This window comes from Apodemus sylvaticus, chromosome 2 (genome assembly GCF_947179515.1).
Source record: "Apodemus sylvaticus chromosome 2, mApoSyl1.1, whole genome shotgun sequence".
Lineage (NCBI taxonomy): Eukaryota > Metazoa > Chordata > Mammalia > Rodentia > Muridae > Apodemus > Apodemus sylvaticus.
The window spans coordinates 14,838,151-14,856,461 of NC_067473.1; the positions used below are offsets into that span (position 1 = coordinate 14,838,151).

At 38.1% G+C, this 18,311-nt stretch overlaps 1 protein-coding gene across 1 annotated transcript in view; it reads right to left on the reverse strand.

The window, feature by feature from the left end:
- Positions 1 to 18,311, reverse strand: part of Sema3e (semaphorin 3E) — a 234,502-nt gene that overhangs the window by 19,149 nt on the left and 197,042 nt on the right. Inside the window, exons 6-14 of the mRNA XM_052173130.1 lie at positions 16,074 to 16,193; positions 14,777 to 14,919; positions 13,465 to 13,579; positions 12,989 to 13,058; positions 8,575 to 8,719; positions 6,056 to 6,278; positions 3,244 to 3,335; positions 775 to 816; positions 421 to 587 (exon numbers count right to left, since the gene is read on the reverse strand). Of these exons, the coding sequence (XP_052029090.1) occupies positions 421 to 587; positions 775 to 816; positions 3,244 to 3,335; positions 6,056 to 6,278; positions 8,575 to 8,719; positions 12,989 to 13,058; positions 13,465 to 13,579; positions 14,777 to 14,919; positions 16,074 to 16,193 (1,117 nt within the window). The remainder of the gene's footprint in view (positions 1 to 420; positions 588 to 774; positions 817 to 3,243; positions 3,336 to 6,055; positions 6,279 to 8,574; positions 8,720 to 12,988; positions 13,059 to 13,464; positions 13,580 to 14,776; positions 14,920 to 16,073; positions 16,194 to 18,311) is intronic.

Sequence of the window (18,311 nt, forward strand, 5' to 3'; positions counted from 1 at the left end):
GAGGGGACATGGGAAACTGCAGGACGTGTTTTAGGATTTATTTATTTATTTTCTTTTTAAGTCTCCGAATCCTTCAAGTGTGGTGGCTTGCCATTTCTACGCTTTAAGTCTATCTGAACTTCATTATGTCTTGCAGCAGGAAAAAAAAATAAAAGGAGGGAGAAATTCAGTGCAAAGTGAGATAAAAAAGGAAAACTCCAAATGGGATGATCATGTCTGATCAGTGTACATTATAATGCATCAAAAATATATGAAGAAAAATCGCACGTGTGAATGCTTACCTTTATGATCACAATATAAGCATGGTAGTTTATTTAGACTTTAAAAGGCTTATTTTCATTGAATGGACACAAAAAGAAAAAAAGACCAGAATATAGATACATTTTCAGTTGAATTGAAGCATTCAGAGGAATGGCTTACCTCTTTGAGTGTGCACCTGTTGGGTAGTACCTGGAGCAGGATATGCCATCCCAGGCACAGTAAGGGTCTCGAGCTAGGCAGCAGTCAGCACACGCACTGCCATACATGTCACAGTGATGGAATCTGACCTGTGCCACAGCAGAGGCTGATCCAATATAGAGCTGTTGCTATAGGAAACAAGAAAGTTAGCAGAGGTGAGGTTACAGAATTCCCTGAGATAGCCCCTGTGTTTCTACAGTAATAATAAAAGATAATGACCAACCTTCTTTCCTTACATAAATCACGTGTTGTCATTCTTAAACACTTGGGTTTTAACTAGCAAACAGAAAAGACTCAGACATGTAAGCAACTTACTCTCTTTGAAGAAATTTCCATAGAAATGATAGGGGCTGGATCCTAAAATGAATCAAAACGTTTTATCTTTAGTAAATGTAGAAATAGCTGCTTAAAAAGAAGTCAAAATAGCGATGAGAGGTTCTATGCTTGCAGTGTGGGTCTCTTGCTTTTGTACATCACTGTGTAAATGAAACATGATTAAACCACACCTTTTAATTATTTTCTAATGGAGTGGAACAATTGGGTGTATGAGAAACAACTACAGATACAATCAGCTTATTCCTGGTCTTTGGGGTAAATAGTAGCTGCTTTGAATAGCATTTGTTATTCACAACTTCATTTATCTTTAGAATAATAAAGGAAATTTTTTACTAAAGTATTTTAATTATTCGAAATAAACTGTATTTTAGAATATTTGTTACACCTAGCAACCTTTAGGGTTTTTAATTACTTGAACTCAGGCCTGTATGGAGCATGCGTGTATTGGAATGACGATAGTAAATCACCATGCAGTCTTTGACCAAAATGAAGACCCTCATTTTCTTAGGGTAACAATAGAGAAGGGACAGTTCGTGGTATAGCATTAAAGGCCTTCAGGTTAGCTTAACAATGCTGCTTAATAGCCAAGTCTTTTAATGAGCACAAGGAAATCTATGTTAATCCTACAAGCAGAGAAATGTCAGGCAGATGGAATTCACTCTGGAAATATTTATACTTTGAAGAACTAATTTTTAAAAGAAACTCCTTGATTGTTTATGTTAGTTTTTAAATTACTCTTTGTATTTATTGAGTGTATGTCCTTGTGCCATTGCGCATGTGTGGAGGTGACAGGACTTCTTTCAGCAATCTAGTCTTTTCTTCCACCATAATGGTTCCTGGGTTCAAAGTCAGGACCTTAGTATTGGCAACAAGCAACCACTTGGGGCTGACCCATCATCTCTCCCACCTTATCGGGTTTTGCTTTATTTTTGTTTTATTTATTTATTTGTGTGCGTGGCGTGTGTGTGCATGTGCGTGTGTATGTGTGTATGTGTCTGTGTATAAATATTTTTGTAACATTTGGACAATGAAACTCTGTGCACAGGAGGGCATTATTCATATGTTCATCAAGGTAGCAATTCTCCTAAAGGGTTGTTGTAGAAAAAATACACTGCTGAGTACTGGAAATGAGAGTGATTGTCCCAAATGTCAAATTAAATCTTATATAGACGCCTACGGTGCAAAGTCATCAAGTGTATTTGGAGGAGTTAAGATAGAAGGGTGGCTATTTCAGAGAGAAGCAAAAGGGAAATCCAGTCTGAAGGATAGCAAAGACAAAAGACCTCATTCTTCATTAGCCGGTTCTTTCAAAGGAAATCCATTCTAATCATATGTAGTTAGTCATCATCCTTTGTAGATTCTGATAGGTCTACCTGCTAAATTACATTGTAATCCTAATATTAATACCTGAAGTATGTGCTTTGCTTTTTCAGACAGATGCAGGAACACAGCAGTAAAAAAGTTGAAGGATGGAATATGCACATTCCTAGCCGGCTCAGTGTGGTGACCCTTCAAATCCTTCAGTCTCTGCTCTACGTTAGTGGCTATCTCATAGGCTACTTAACATTATTGTTTTTCTTTGCTTTATTAGTAACTTTTTTGGTAGTGTTTTGGTGTTAAACTATGCTCCAAGCATGAGGCTGATGTGCTCTGAACTGTTTCCAAAACTCAAAACAGCTGCGGCATAATGCACATGGGATATAATGTACAGTTCTGTATGATTTAAGCTTCATTCAACCATGAGTTATAAAGCTATTGATGGTGAGCTCAGCACTATGTCATCAATGATGTAGACTAGGGTCCTTTAAACAGAAACACACAGAAAACAAGGCCGTCAATTGTAAGGATGAAAATCTTGTGATCAGAAATTTGCAAGATCCTTGTGAGCAGAAACATGAGTCAGGATTGATGTCTGGGCTTAAATGTGGTATCTCTTTCATTGGTAACAGTTTACAGTATATATGTACTGATTATAGGTTCATATACATAAATATACATTGTTGAAAATTTGTTGATTCTTTCCACATAATTTCTATTTCTTGGTGGCCTTTTTTGTGTGTAATTAACATATTACAGTTAAATGTCGCATGCTCCTCCTTCCGCAGCATGCAATATCTGAAATGTGTCACTTACCAAAAGTGTTAATAATATGTTTGTGCAAAATGTGAGTCTCCAATAGTTGCTCTGTAATTTGCATGTGCGATAAGTGTGCTCTTAGGATAGTGGTTGGCCATTGACACTTTTTTTTACATGAATATTGGCACTTTTGGACATTCTGACTGTGAGACAGAAACATTAGATTTTTAAATTGTTCTTCACTTCAATTTTCTCTGCTTACGAAACACTCTAGAGAAAACCTTCTGAAACCAGTGCAATAGCTTTCTCTTTGTTTTCAGGTTTGATTGTGCAGGCTTCTGTGAATCTTGGCCTTATCGTTGATTACATTACCTTGAATATCTGAAGTTCCTCTAGAATGACTTCCTCCATCCACTCTGTTTCTTGGTTGTAAATTGTGATTACTTTGAGCACGATTCCTGTGTCTGCGAAAAAGCAGATTCAGCAATAATCAACATGGAAAGCGTAAAGACTCAGAACTGAAATATGATTGCACAATACACACTATCACTGCCAGTTAAAAATCATGTGACTACTTATCAGTCAATAAGTTTAATTAGCAAAGAGCAATATTTGCATACCTGACCAAAAGTTTAAATAATATATGTATTTTTCTCAAATAATCAGGTCAATACAGAGACAAAATCATAGATTCAGAAATCAAACTCTCACATTCAGAAGTTTCTTTTGGGATGCATCAGGCAAGATGACACTCTCCTTAAGCCTCCTACATGGGAAGAAAGTGTGGTATACTTTTATCTAAGAAAGGCACACACTGTTTTGTTTTAATAGTGTTGAAACAGAGCTCCATATACTAGGCAAATATGTTACCAATGAGCTGCATTCCAAGACCTATGTATACTGTTTTTCAAATATCTGGTTTTGGGTAATAATAGTTCAACCTATGTTAATAGCATAGGACCAAGAAGATTTTTTTCATCTCCCAATTTTCTCTGATATAATTTGTTCATTTAGATTGTTTGCCCTAAATTTTTAACTTAAGAGAAACTGTACCCATCAATGAATCAAGAAGACATATATCCATATACATTTGAAAGGATGGGCTAGGGGAATTTCTCAGTGTGGATCTGCTTGCCGTGTAATCTTGAGGATATGAGTTAAGCCTCAAGACTCCTGTAACAGCCTGGACACAACTTTAATCTTTGCACTAGGCATGTACAGACAGTAACATCTGGGGATTTCCAGTCAGCCAAGTCTGTCCCATCAAGAGAAGATCAATAAACCATGACTCAGCTTCCATTGCTGCCTGCTGTTTCATAAAACTGCATGTCTAGTTTAGATTGATTTCATGTTTTATTATTCCTAGTATGTCATTTGTTCTACCTACTTAAAAATGTAATGAGAAATAAATTTATCCATTCATATAACTTATTATGGGTAAAAATAATAGTCCATAAAATATATTAGGCTTTTGGAAGTATTAATCCATGAAATTTTGTGAGATTTCATATGTGGAATTTGTCACTTCCTATATATGAGTTAATAAAATTATTCTATAATTAACCTGATAGCAATCACCTTTATTTTTTATTAACTAAAAGGAATAAAAATCACATTTTGAAAATTAAGCACACATTAGAATACATTATGACATCAGACAATAAGCAAAAATTTAAGTTGATTTATTCATCTGTAAGCAGTGACTTTGCAATAATGACACACTAATATTGTATTGGAGCTGATGCCTGATAATTATTGGGGCAAAATTGACTATTTACTGGCTTTTCCAATTTACTTGTCTGTAATAGTTTTATTTGTTTTTTGAATACTGTGGCCCAATATGATAATATCAATGAATTAAATATGATGTAGATTTTTCCTGAATGTTCTAAATGAGTTTTGATAAATCAAAGGAGAAAAATAGCTTTGAGGTTGTTAGATACAAGTTCTGTTTTCTAAGGCATTTAAAATAAAACACTTAAATTATTTTAATCACACTTCAGTCTTGCTTTTGGAACCCTCTCCCTCTTTTGTAGTGATCAGAAATCACCATGTGTGGACCTGCAATCAGGTAATTTTAGGTTTCTTACAGAGGTCTGATTCTTATGATAATATTGAACTGTCAAAGCATATTATTAACCTTATCGACAATAATAAAATACAGCCTACAGTGTGGGTCTCTTAAATTGAGTTTAACGTTTCTTTGCTTAAATCTTTATTTTTTAAAAAGCAAAGGCAGTGGCCTGGAGAAGCATGACCGGCAGGTCTTAGCAATACACCGTCTTCTAGGCCAGGCAAAGTCTCGTTTGACATCTCACAGAGCAGAGCACCTAAGAGTGCTTCATAAGGTCGTCGCTGTTACAGTGCAGTGCTGCAGAAAGAGAGGGGGATTTTTAAAGCTAAGGCACCATGCAGATTGTGCTCCTCAGAACTCAACAATTTGCAAGTTCTGTCCCATAAATAAGACTTAATGTAATGGGCATTAGTGGAAGGTATGAATTCATTTAGTCATTTCATCTGTATCAGTGTGCAGATGGGTCAGTGGGACAACATGACATGTGCACGTTTGTAGTAGAATTTCCCCCAATTAATATAAATATTGATATAACAGGAAGCCTGTGATTGGACAGGGAAAAGGAGGTAGAGCTAAGAGTTAGAGAGAGAGAGGGACAGGAGGAGAGGAGAGAGAAATAGGTAGGAATTCCGATAGAGGAAGAGAAAGATGATCCAGATTCTGTGTGGCTTTAAGTAGCCACAGGTAGCTATGAATATCATAAAGGATATAATAATTGGGATAACTTGTCTAATCTAGGTGGGCAGCTTGTATCATTATCAATTGGCTCTGAAATTATTGTGAACTGAGAAAATCTTGTGAACTGAGAATTTATTGATAGATAAATCTTACTGATTAATTATAAGCTTCTAGAGTTTTGATTTACTGGGTTAAGGGGATTTGTGACCACTAGCCATAGGGGGTGGATGGTTGAGACGGTACAGCAGCTCTGAAGCAGGTGAACCGGAGCTGGGAAGACCACCGCAGGGGGCTAGCCGAGAGGCGGCAAGGCCACAAGGGGCAGAGAGTAGCGGAGTATAGCACAGATGGTGCAATAGTTTTAAATATTTCCCACAACACATGTTATGTGAAGGTGAGCTGTAATGTATCAATGCTTTCTTAGGACTTTACCTGTCCCAATAAATAAGACATCATACTGGCCGTCCTCCGCTTCCACTCGATCCACTGCTAGTTGTCTCAGGTTATATTTTCCATCCGTTTTTACTAGGATTGGTTTTTTATGAACGGGTTTTATGGGCTGATACATTAGTGGATGCATCCTTGCGAATCGGATGGCGTCGTCGGGGTAGTCCTTGGTGGTTCCATACTTCCCTCCGTTCACTTTGCTGGCACACTGAAATGCACATGGGATAATTCGTTTTTGTTTTTGTTTCTTCCTCTTACACCCAAAAGGAAAACATGTGACCACTAACAAGAAGAATTACACAAGCCAAACAGTCTCACGCAATGAACAGTGCATTCAGTAGTATATAGGAACTCTATATCTTTTGTTGCTGAAATGGATGCAGTCCTAAAATTTTCAAAAGATACCTAAATAATCTTTACAATGCATCATTGAAAAGACACAGAGAACACTGACTTCCATAGAATGGAAAATATATACAGTACAGGAAAATCTGTGGATGGCAAATGGATACAAAAATACGAATGAGCAAAATAGTCTTCATGGTTTTAAATTTTTGTTTCTTATTTGAAGTTAAATTTTAGACCCAAGAGTCCGTCATCCACTGTTGGTTTAGTTTAGTGGTAGAGTACTTGACTATGGATTCAATAGAATGCGGCACAAAAGAAAAAAAAGAAAAGAAGAAAAGGGAAAGGGAATAGAAAAAAGGGAACGAAAGGGAAAGAATAATGAAAAGAGGAAAAAAGTAAGGTAGGACCCACCATTCATCAAAAAAAAAAAAAAAAAAAAACCCACGACTTTTGGTAACAAATACACAATGTTTAAAGTTTTAAAGATTACAGCATTACAACTTAGCAAGGTGCACACCAGGTCTGGGGAGTTGAGGGGTGGAGGATCCCATGTTTACAGGCAGCATGAGCTACCAAGTGAGATTTTGCCTTTAAAATTAAATGAATGAGTGAACAAACTGACCATAATTGTACAAAATAGGTTTCCTATTACTGAAACTTTTGTGGTAATGCGGTGACGTTTCTGCTTTCTAACTGCATAATTCTAGCATTTTAGTACAGAGTTCTTTCAACTCCATCATCACTAAGAAGACAGACTCTTGTCTCGTGCTGATAGAATCCACATGGTTTTGTATTGTTCCGTACGTATTTGCAACTGACAACAGACAGTAGCTACCTGCTCTTACATGTTGCTGTGCTGAAACATACAAGTCCGTAGCATCTTGAGGCACACAGCCTGGAATACCAACACTGACCTTTGTTTGCTAACAACGGCTTCTCACTTTGACATGTGCGCCTCCAGAATCAGCATAGCATAAGACTATCTCGGGTTTTGTTTTTTCTAATTTGATGTATAAATGCAGTAGTTAAGTAACCAGGCTCCACAAAGGGGACATTGATAATTGTTTGTTTTTAAAAATCAGTCCATATGCCTGAATTTGGCACGAATCGTGCACTTGCTTGCACAATGCATTAGTGGAAACATTTTGGTCTACCTTGGAAGAAGTTCAACAACCAATCACTTCCTCCAACCTTTCCAGGCCATGTGGTTTCAAGAAGCATTTTCAGCTAAGCCACAGGACTGGGGCTCCCCATTTAAATTGCAATTTCAAGCAATAGAGTGAAATAAAATATATTTCATGTCTTACTGGAAGTAATAATTTTAAGTCAGTGAGGGTGATTATCGTGATAAAGCTTTACACTTGCTAATGGAGGCAAAGTTTGCTGTCATTCGGAGCTTTGGCTCTACAAAAATGGTTTCTCTATGGGTTTGTGGTAATCATGGAAGTAGTGTGGGCTCTCACTCTCACCAGCTGCTTGCTAAAGTGAAGATGTGGCCCTGCTTGACAAGCTAAATGCTTGCACACTGTGTCTCACATAAAATACACAGTGCTGGACCCTTTCCAACCTAGTTACCTATGCGATCCCCGATTTAAATCTACATCATCATCTTCATTATTGTGAGTTTTAGACATGTCCTAGTAAAAAGTACAGACGTTGATATAAATATGTAGAGCTTTGTTAGTAAGACTGCAGAGACAAAGGATGGAACAGCTAAAGATCAAGTCTGTCCTGGGGAGTACAGAAGTGAACACAGATATAAAATATTAAAACCGGAAAGGATTTTTTGTCTTAAAGTGATATGTGGTACTAATTATCCTCTCAAGTCTCAAAGAAAACTATACTATCCCCATTTTATTGTATATTTCCATGCTTACCAGCACCCCTACAACTGAAAATTCAGCTGTTGCTATTGGACTGGAGTATCAGTGGGGACATACTTTATAATGCTACTAAGTTGTAGCCACTCAAGATTGTGTCCCTTGCATTAAATAATTAGCATAATATTCAACATGCCATTTTTAGCTCTTTACTGTTGGAACATTCTAATAGACATGAAATTCTTAAGCACTTTAACTGCAAAGTAAGATAGGACACATCAACGGAGACTTCAAACATAAGAACAGTATGTTAAAGGATTAAATGATTACACTTACAGAACCAGGCCTTGGGTAGGGGACTTTCCCTTCATACAGTGACCAGTGGTATTCAGGGCCTTCTTTATGTGCATATGGGCCATTAAAGGCTTCTCGGATACTTGACATGTGATACACACATATGGCATGGCCTCGAAATATATTGCTGAAAAATAAAAATAAGAAATCAATTGGTCAAATACACACACACACACACACACACACACACATATATACATTAGCATTAAGTCTTTTGAGTAAAAAGCGCTTATAGAATATTCTAGAAATCTTAATTATATTTTAAGTAATGAGACTGAAAGACTTTATCATTACTTCATTTCCCACTTACTCAATGTTCTGAATGACATTTTAAGGATAAAATCGTGCGAATTCACCTTGTAATTGTTAAGTCCTATATTGTGTTTTCTAATTTATTTGAATTGTTTTCACTTTATCCTCTCTCTCTCTTCTCTCTCTTCTCTCTCTTCTCTCTTTTCTCTCTCTCTCTCTCTCACACACACACACACACACACACACTTCTTTGGGGATGGCATAAGCTACAGTGTGTATGCAGAGTCAGATGACATTTTTCAAGAGTCAATTCTTTCCTTCAAACATGTGTGCTGTAAAGATCAAACTCAAGTTGTCAGGCTTGGACACAAATTCTTTTCCTGATAAGCCTTCTTTCCAGCTTCTCTTTGAATGTCTTTTTAGAGTTCAATAGCAATTTGAATTTGTCATTTAAAGCAAGTCTTTCTAGTTGTTAAATCTTGAATGTAAATAGAGTTACCTTAACCACCATGCTGTTAATTTTACTACAAATTCTTTTGTATTTTACTAAGTTTTCCTGGTGGCCTTTGCCCTAGTTTTCAGCGTGGTGTTTTGTAACCTGTTCCATTATGGAAAGAGTATATAAAACTCAGATACTTGATACGTATATGCAGCACAGATCAATGATTTTTAAAATGGAAAGAAGTTCTACTTTCAGGAATAAAAATCATCATTTAATCCAAGTCATTACAAGCATCTGAAATGACATTTAGTGAAAAGTTAGTGCTGTATTACTTTTAAACAGAGAACCGTCATTTGAAAGAGGTTTACCATTCTGCAGCCTCCAGATTATGTGAATTAAAATAAATGATGTTTGTGAAGGAGCTTTAGGAAATGTAAACCCTGTGCGAATGTATTTCCCGCACCCTGGGCCAGCTGTAGAACAGCAGTCATGTTACTGTCTTAGGACATCAATTCACACATTTTATAACACACCTTGAAGCAATTGGAAATGCCTGTGATACTGGCAAAAACTAGACAGTCTCAGCTGAAGTGGCAATAAACCTTTGATCACCATTCTACAAAATATCAGCCTCCATGGCAGGTACAGCTGGGAGCTTTTTTCCGCCTCTCAGATTTATATATAAATTGAACAAAGTTGAAATCATGGAAGGAAATCATGGCTTTGATTTCTCTGAGTGATCCAATATGCTATCATTTTCAAGATTTGCTTTTAAACTGATCATTTGAACCAATGGAAAATATACAGATCATCTCATAGAGTTTATCATTTAAAGAGTTATTACGTGATTCAAAAATTATTTTCTGGCATAAGAAAAATGAAGTAAAAAAAGGACAGCCTGTGTATTGTGTTGACTACCAATATATGTTAACTTTTTAAATTTACATCAAAGTACAGTTATTAGAAAGAACTGTTTTCCATATTAGTCTATGGAAGAAAAGGTCTTGTTACAATGAGATACTTGTTCAAAGAGCTTTTCAATCTTTTCAATTCAAAGTGATCATTAAAAAGCACCTGCTGAAAATCTAAGCAGAAACGTGGAAAGGCCCCAAGTAAGCACCAGGTATAGGCTTATATTGCAATCTGTGATAATTGGTGATTGAGTACTAAGTAATACCAATCCCTCTCTACTGAAATACTGAGATATATTCTTCTTTATTCTTGGTGCTACCATTTTCCTTTAAAAATCATTCAAGAAATTGTGTATATAACTTCCAACTGAAATCCATTCTAGGAGTAATCATTTCATGTGAATATATGTGATATATTACTTTATAGCACTCTTCCATAGGTATATGAAATTCAAAAATGCAAAGGAGAAATATAGCAGATCTATACGCTTTAAAGCTGAGCACTGCATTTTCAGGTGCGGAGCAGATGCCAAGGGTTTGTTCAGTCTGAGTCTAGAGAGGTTGAAGAGAACAAGCACAAAGATGTGAGGACACGCCTGACTAAGGACTCAGGGTCACGTTTTGGACACGGCAGCAAGTGTTAGTGCTGTGGAATGTTTGTTCACACTATGAACCTGAGATTGTGTTGTTTACTGGAAAACTCTATTTTTAGGGTTGTTGTGTGGCTCAACTTTAGTACACAGCTTTAATCCCAAACAATGAAGGTAAAGTTAGTTTGTAGTTTGCATCCAAGTTTGAAAGTGATGTCTAAAAAATTCATGAATTCATTGTTTTTAATTGCTGAATAGTACTCCATTGTGTAATTATACCATATTTTCTGTATCCATTACTCCATTGAGGGATACCTGGGTTCTTTCCAGCTTCTGGCTATTATAAATAAGGCTGCTATGAACATAGTGGAGCATATGTCCTTATCGCAAGCTGGGGAATCTGGGTATATGCCCAGGAGAGGTATAGCAGAGTCCTCCAGAAGTGTCATGTCCAGTTTTCTGAAGAACCGCCAGACTGATTTCCATAGTGGTTGTACCATCTTACAGCCCCACCAGCAGTGGAGGAGTGTTCCTCTTTCTCCACAGAGTGTTCCTCTTTCTCCACATCCTCGCCAACACCTGCTGTCTCCTGAGTTTTTAATCTTAGCCATTCTGACTGGTGTGAGGTGAAATCTTAAGGTTGTTTTGATTTGCATTTCCCTAATGGCTAATGATGTTGAGCATTTCTTTTTTTTTTTTATTCAATCTTTTTTCTTTTTTTTCTTTATTGATATATTTTTTTTATTTACATGGATGAAACTGGAAAATATCATGCTAAGCGAGGTAATGCAATCACAAAAGAATACACATGGAATGCAATCATTGATAAGTAGATATTAATTAGCCCAGAAGCTCTGAATACTGAAGATACAATTAGCATATCAAATGATTCCCATGAAGGAAGAAGAGGGCCCTAATCCTGGAAAGGCTTGATCCAGCATTGTAGGGGAGAACCAGGACAGAGAAAAGGGAGGGGGAAAGATAGGAGAATGGATGGAGAGAAGAGGACTTATGGGACATATGGGGAGGGGGGAACTGTGAAAGAGGAAAGCTTTTGGATTGTAAACAAAGAATATAGAAAATATAAATATGTATTTTAAAAATGGCAAAAAAAAAAAAAGAAAGTGATGTCTAATTGAGTGGCAGCCAAAATGAGAAATCACAGAAAGACTTTCCAGAATGGGATATGACCAACTGTCACAAAAACAGAAAAAAAGACTTAAGAGAGCAACCCAGAGGGAGAGAGAGGAGGAGATAGGTTGCAGAGAGAACACCAGCTAGACACAGGTGAAGATAAGATAAACCAGAGAATGAGAAAGAGCCAGAAGATTAGAGCAGATTGCCAAAGTTACTGTGAGGCCAAGGAGAATCAGTGAGAAACTGAGAGAAGTCAGATCCAGTTAGTCATCTGGAAGAGGATTAAGAACAGCTCACCAGAGATCAGAAAGAACTAGGAATGGGAAAGTTTATTCAACAGTAAGGCTGAAAACATTCTAGGCCTAGATAAGATAGTATGGAGGCTGGAAGCTTCTAGGCCTAGGCCTACGTTAGCAGACGAAAGCAGTAAGCCTCAGAGACAACAATTACATCAGGTAAATAAAAGTTACTTTTACATATCAGAGTATTGATATAAACTGAAGGGTGAGTCATTTCCAACAGTAACAGTAAATACTAAATTGGGAAAGACCCAATACTAAGAACTGCCAAGGTAAATGCTGAGCTCTGTCAAGGCATTATTTGCCATGGGAAAAATCATAGATTTTTTAAAAAAAAAATACTCCCAAACTGAAGTTGAACAGTTACTGGAGCACTCTGAAAGTCTGAATGGACTGGAAATTTTCATCTGAGAAATAAATAAAAACATCACCCTAGACCTGACAGCGTACAAGTACGATCTCATAACCTGACCAATCAAAAGTATCAAACGGTTGCCCGTGAATAATTAAAGGGACTGGGAGTGTGGTTGCCCGAGGATGCTGGGATGCTACAAACAAATCAATAAGGTCTAGACTGAGATTGTGGCTCTGAAGTTGAAAGACGGACAGCTGTAGTCGGGCGCGCAAGAGAGGCTGGGTCCTTACAGCGTGCGGAGGCGGGCATGGCAACAGGGGCAGCATGTTTCTGAGCAAGGGACACCGTGAAAGGAACTGCAGCGAGACAAATCTTCTTCTATAGTGTTCTATTGACTATAAATGGCTCACCTGGTAGTATTAAACAGTCCAAAGATCACTGGATTCTTGGGATCTCTGGTCGGCAGTAAAAACACATCCTCTGAAAGAGTAGACAAGAAAGCCATTCCATCATTTTGGATTTTTAACCTTCGACTCATGCAAAGAGAATGTCTTTAGATAGATTAGTTCAGAACTGTAGATTTTAAGACCCGATTCTCCATCCAACAGCTGTGACCAGGCTAGAACAGTGAACTATTGCTCTCCTCTGGGTGACTAAAGCTGAATGACAGAGAAGGACCCAACCGTGTTCCTCTACAGAAGAGGGATGAGTCTCTGCCTGTGACCCTTCTGCCCTAGGAGGTGACTGGATCAAAATGAAGATGGGAATCTTTGGTATAGAGCTCACATACCATAGGAGGCCATCTTTCACCTATGCCTAAGAGAGAGATGGTGACAGACAAGCATGCACGCAGGAGGGGGAAGTGGGGTCCCCCAGTCACTGTTACCTAGTTCGTCAAAGTATGTGTCGATTCCATTCACTCCCGGGACGGAGCAAACCAGCCGAGCTTTGAGGAAAGTACTCCACTTGTTCACCAGGATTCTCTGTCCTCCCACGTCATTCTGTGGAAAGCAAAACGGACAAATGAGGACGTCCAGGGCATTTACCCACCAAGGTCTAACATGGCGAAATGAGCAGACGCTGTGGCTCTTTTCATGTTTATAGGAAAATTGAGCAAAATTCTCAGAAAGCAAATAACGCCTTCTCCCTTCTCCCTTGCGTTGCCTTGTCAATGCAGTACCTTTTTAAAACAAAGATTGTTTTAAGTTTAGTTTTACCGAGTACATGTCTGAGCGCGGCGTATGAGGGTGCTTCAGCCAGGAGAGGTCATCCGATCCCCAGGGCTGGAGTCACACGGGTGGTCATGAACTGTTGGGCGTGGGGGCTGGGAAGTAAATTGAGCTCCTCTGCAAATGCAGCAAGCACTCTTTACTGCTAAGCTATTTCTGCAGCCCCTCAGTGCAGTACTTTTATTCAGTTCCTCTCAATATGTTGTCTAACTATCATACATATCAATATGATTGTCTTTTCTAGATGAAATGCTGGCTTTATGATGTAGTAACCCTACCTTAAAACTTCGGATGGATCATTCCGTTTACCTCCCTTGGGAATGAAAGCTTATGAGGCAATATTTGCAATCCCTGCACTTGGGAGTTCAGGATAGTTCTCAGCTGCATATCTTTGCAGGTATATATAATGTATGTTATTTTTTATTAAATATCTTCCTAAATGCCAAAGCAACTGCACTTCTTCAGGGTTCTTGTTTTGTATTTTATTCTAGAACTGAGCAACTGCATGGTTCATACCCTCTATATATATCCCCAAACGATGGTGATCCTAACAACAAAAACGGTTAAATCGGATTTAAAAATGGAGTGGTATTGACCTTTGAAAATGAGGAAACTCATCAACGTTAAGCCTGTTTTACAGTGAAACTTTCATTAGCAGTAAAGTTATTATAGATATAATAGAGGAATCTTGGTTTAGTATATAGCAGGTTAAGAATGTCTACAGAATACTACGAGATCTGATTTATTTCTAGTAGAAGACTACAAGAGAACACACAGCCGCGTGAGTAGGGAAGGCTGTGGATCGTGGGAGGAGACAGGAGACAAATGCGATCAAAGCATACTGTATGAAACTCTCCAAAGAACCTACGAGATTGTAAAACAATGTAACAAAGGCCTGGCTATGCAGAGGGAGGTGAGTGAGGTAAACTGAGGAAAGAAGGCATAATGTCAGGGACGCGCCAGCCTCACCACGCACAGCCGTCCCACTCGGGTGTAAATTGTGTGGGCGTTGTTCTCTGCCTCCAAAGCCTTCTCAGTAAAGAAGAAGTACATTTTGTTGTCATCTCGGTCTTCATTATCAGGAATCATATATGAACCTACAAATTTTGGCTCTACAGGAAAAAATACCAGAAAAAAAGGGAAAAATTAGACATGCATTGGTACAATGACAAAGTCACCGCCATAAATTATTTATCAACTGATTTCCAAAGTTTCCATCCACTTGTGAGAAAATACATTCTTCAAAGTTTTAGGTGATTATTGAAACCTAGATCATTATTCTTGTTTTATTTGCAAATCAATAGACATTTTAAAATGCAATTTAAATAGAAAATATCAGAGTCACAGTTTCAGAAAACATAGTGTATGTTGCAAACAAAATATATTTAGTGAAAGAAAAGCAGGAAGAATTATGAAAACAACCTATGAATTTCTTCTCAATCTACATAAAATAAATGAACATGTAAGCTCCATTTTAAAATTTAAAGTAGCTTGTTATTTATTTTCAGTTTATACATATCCTATCAATAAACCTCATAGAAGTTCTCTGATTTTTAAAGTGAGAAATTTAAGCTTTTGCCTTTATAGTCTATAGAACCTGAGTAGGTGGCTTTGATGGATATGGTACTGAGCATTTAAATGATAATATGTATGCATGCTGAAACTCAATCATGGACTTTTGTAAATCATGAATATGCCCAATATAGCCTGGTATATTCACTCCAAGATACACCAGTATGTGACAAAATATAAAACTCACATATAAATGGACATATATGTAACACTTATGCTTATATGTTTATATATGTGTAAGTTTATATGTAAGCTTATATATATGTATGTATTATGTATGTATGTATATGTGTATATATTTATAAATTTCTGGAATTCTGGTTAGGGGGTGGCCAGTGATACTCCTCAAGTTTTGTTATTTCTGAAGTGCAGCATGATCCTATTAATGCCAGCAGGGGGCGCCATCAATGATGCCCATTAATGAGACAGGCAGAAGCTATTAAATGAGTGTCTACTTTTCATATATTCAGCTCGTTCAATTCATTTAACTCTTGATATCTAAGCACTGCTATAGACAAAGTTACTTCATAATTAGGGTATTTTATATATAAAGTGACATATATTAAAGTAAATATATTAACAACATATGTATGATAGTTATAAAGGTTATTTTGAGTTAATATTTTTATTATCTAAACCACAGACTCAGCCCTGGACGGTAGCCCTGTTTTCCACTCTGAACGCTCGCTTCTACCTTTCAGTAGCCGCTCATCGTCATGCTCAGTGCGGATGTGACCTAGCTTGCCCATGCTGCGGAAGATCGCCGAGTCTCTGCCCCAGTAGTCACTGTAGAGCCCAGCAAACAGCTCATTACCTGCAGAGGCGACCGGAGGAAAACAAGTCAGTGTCTGTCGTCCCCAACCCGAGGGTAAGTGAGAAGCCACTGCTAGGGCAGACGTACCAGTTTAACACACATTCAACTTGAGGCCATCCACACTCTTGCTTTGGGCAACCGCAGAGCTGTGTGGGAAGCCTGCTTGCCTCTAGGCTGGGGATTCCAGGCATTATTTTCTTTCTGAACCGGAGAAGCAGCAGCACTCAGTGTTGTTACCAGAAAAGCACTGGGGGACGCTGGTGAATGCTAGGACCTATTTAGTGACATTGCCTGGGCCCATATTGTTTTAGCAAGCTTCTTCCAACCTCCATACCAACTGTTTTATCGTTATCACTGTATCGGGAATTACATGTGTTTCCGTTAATTCAAGTGCTTCTTATATCAAATCTGATGACTTTGATGTTATTTTACAATGATTTTAATATGACAAATACAAAGTCTGTTGAAGTCGTATCTACAATCATCCAATATGCAAGTTTATAGCTGAGTCACAGGGGACTGGTAAAAATGAGCCCACTACTTATCTAGAGTCAGCAGCATGGCGGACTGACCTTAGCTGCAGCATGAGGAGAAACCGCAGATTTAAAACAAGGTCCTGGGATCATTCAAATGCATGTGAGTTCTTGAAAAATTACGATGCGTTTTTAGAGAAAGAAATGAAGACGTTAACAGTAGCTTAGGCGGAGAGAACAACGTTCTTTTCTAAACTAGGAAACTTGAGGGCATGCCTGGACCTTAGAAATGTTATGGCCTGTGAGGCATGGGGACTTGGAATGTTCTTCCTTCTCACAACCGCAGGGGGTCATTTGTGCATCAGCCGGACCAGGAGGCCTGTTCCGGGCATGCCTAGCCTCTCTGTCCTGATCTGTCCCAGACGAATGTCTCTGGCAAAGAAACAAATATTCACAACACATCTCTGGAAATAGGAGCTTCATTTAGAATGGTTAAATTATTCCCGTGATGTGTGTCCAGAACTGTAGCTGGTTCTGAAAATCAATACAGAAAAGATGATGCTTGAAAGATACCTTTTCTTTTCCTTACACTTATATATATACCTATGCATGTGTGTTGACATGCACTAGGCTGCAAATGTGTTTGCTGGTATGTAGAAGTCAAAGGTCAAATTGGGGTGGTACTCCTGTGTATCTTATTTTTTTCTTTTCTTTCTTTTGTTTTCTTCTTCTTCTTCTTCTTCTTCTTCTTCTTCTTCTTCTTCTTCTTCTTCTTCTTCTTCTTCTTCTTCTTCTCCTCCTCCTCCTCCTCCTCCTCCTCCTCCTCCTCCTCCTCCTCCTCCTCTTCCTCCTCCTCCTCCTCCTCCTCCTCCTCCTCCTCCTCCTCCTCCTCCTCTTCCTCCTCCTCCTCCTCCTTCTATAATCATTTTCATCACTATCTGAGATGAGTTCTCTCACTGGGACTTGGGCTCACTGACTCAGCTAGAATGAATGAACAGTGAGACCTACTGGTCTTCCTGTCTGTACTTCCTAGGCATATTAATTAAAAGAGCATGCGAGGCTGGACTGTTAAGACGCTGAGGCTCAAACACAAGTTCTCAAATCCGTGCCGGAGCACTTTACTAAATCGGCCTCTCCTTAGCCCTTAGTGATGATCTTCAAATAATGACAATGTGTTCCTAAGTGTACATGTGTGATTTAAAGAACTTCAAAGTTTGAGAAAGTTCACAATAATCACATTTCTAAATTAATGAGTCACTTTCCCCATACATATTGAAACTAGTATAAACGATGTTACCACTATAAAAATGTAACCAGGGGCTGGAGAGATGGCTTAGCAGTTAAGAGCACTGAGCTTTTCCAGGGGTCCTGGTTCAAATCCCAGCAACCACAAGATGGCTCACAACCATCTGTAATGGGATCTGATGCCCTCTTCTGGTGTGTCTGAAGAGAGCGACAGTGTACTCACATTCATAAAATAAATAAATCTAAAAATTTTTTAACCAATTATCTTAACTCAATTTTGAAACTGGAGATACTGCCTACAAACTTAATTTATTAGATTTCTTTCAGACTTTGTGTTGTTGTTTTTTGTTTGATTGGTTGTTGTTGTAGTTGTTTTGTCTACTTAAAATAGTTAAAATGT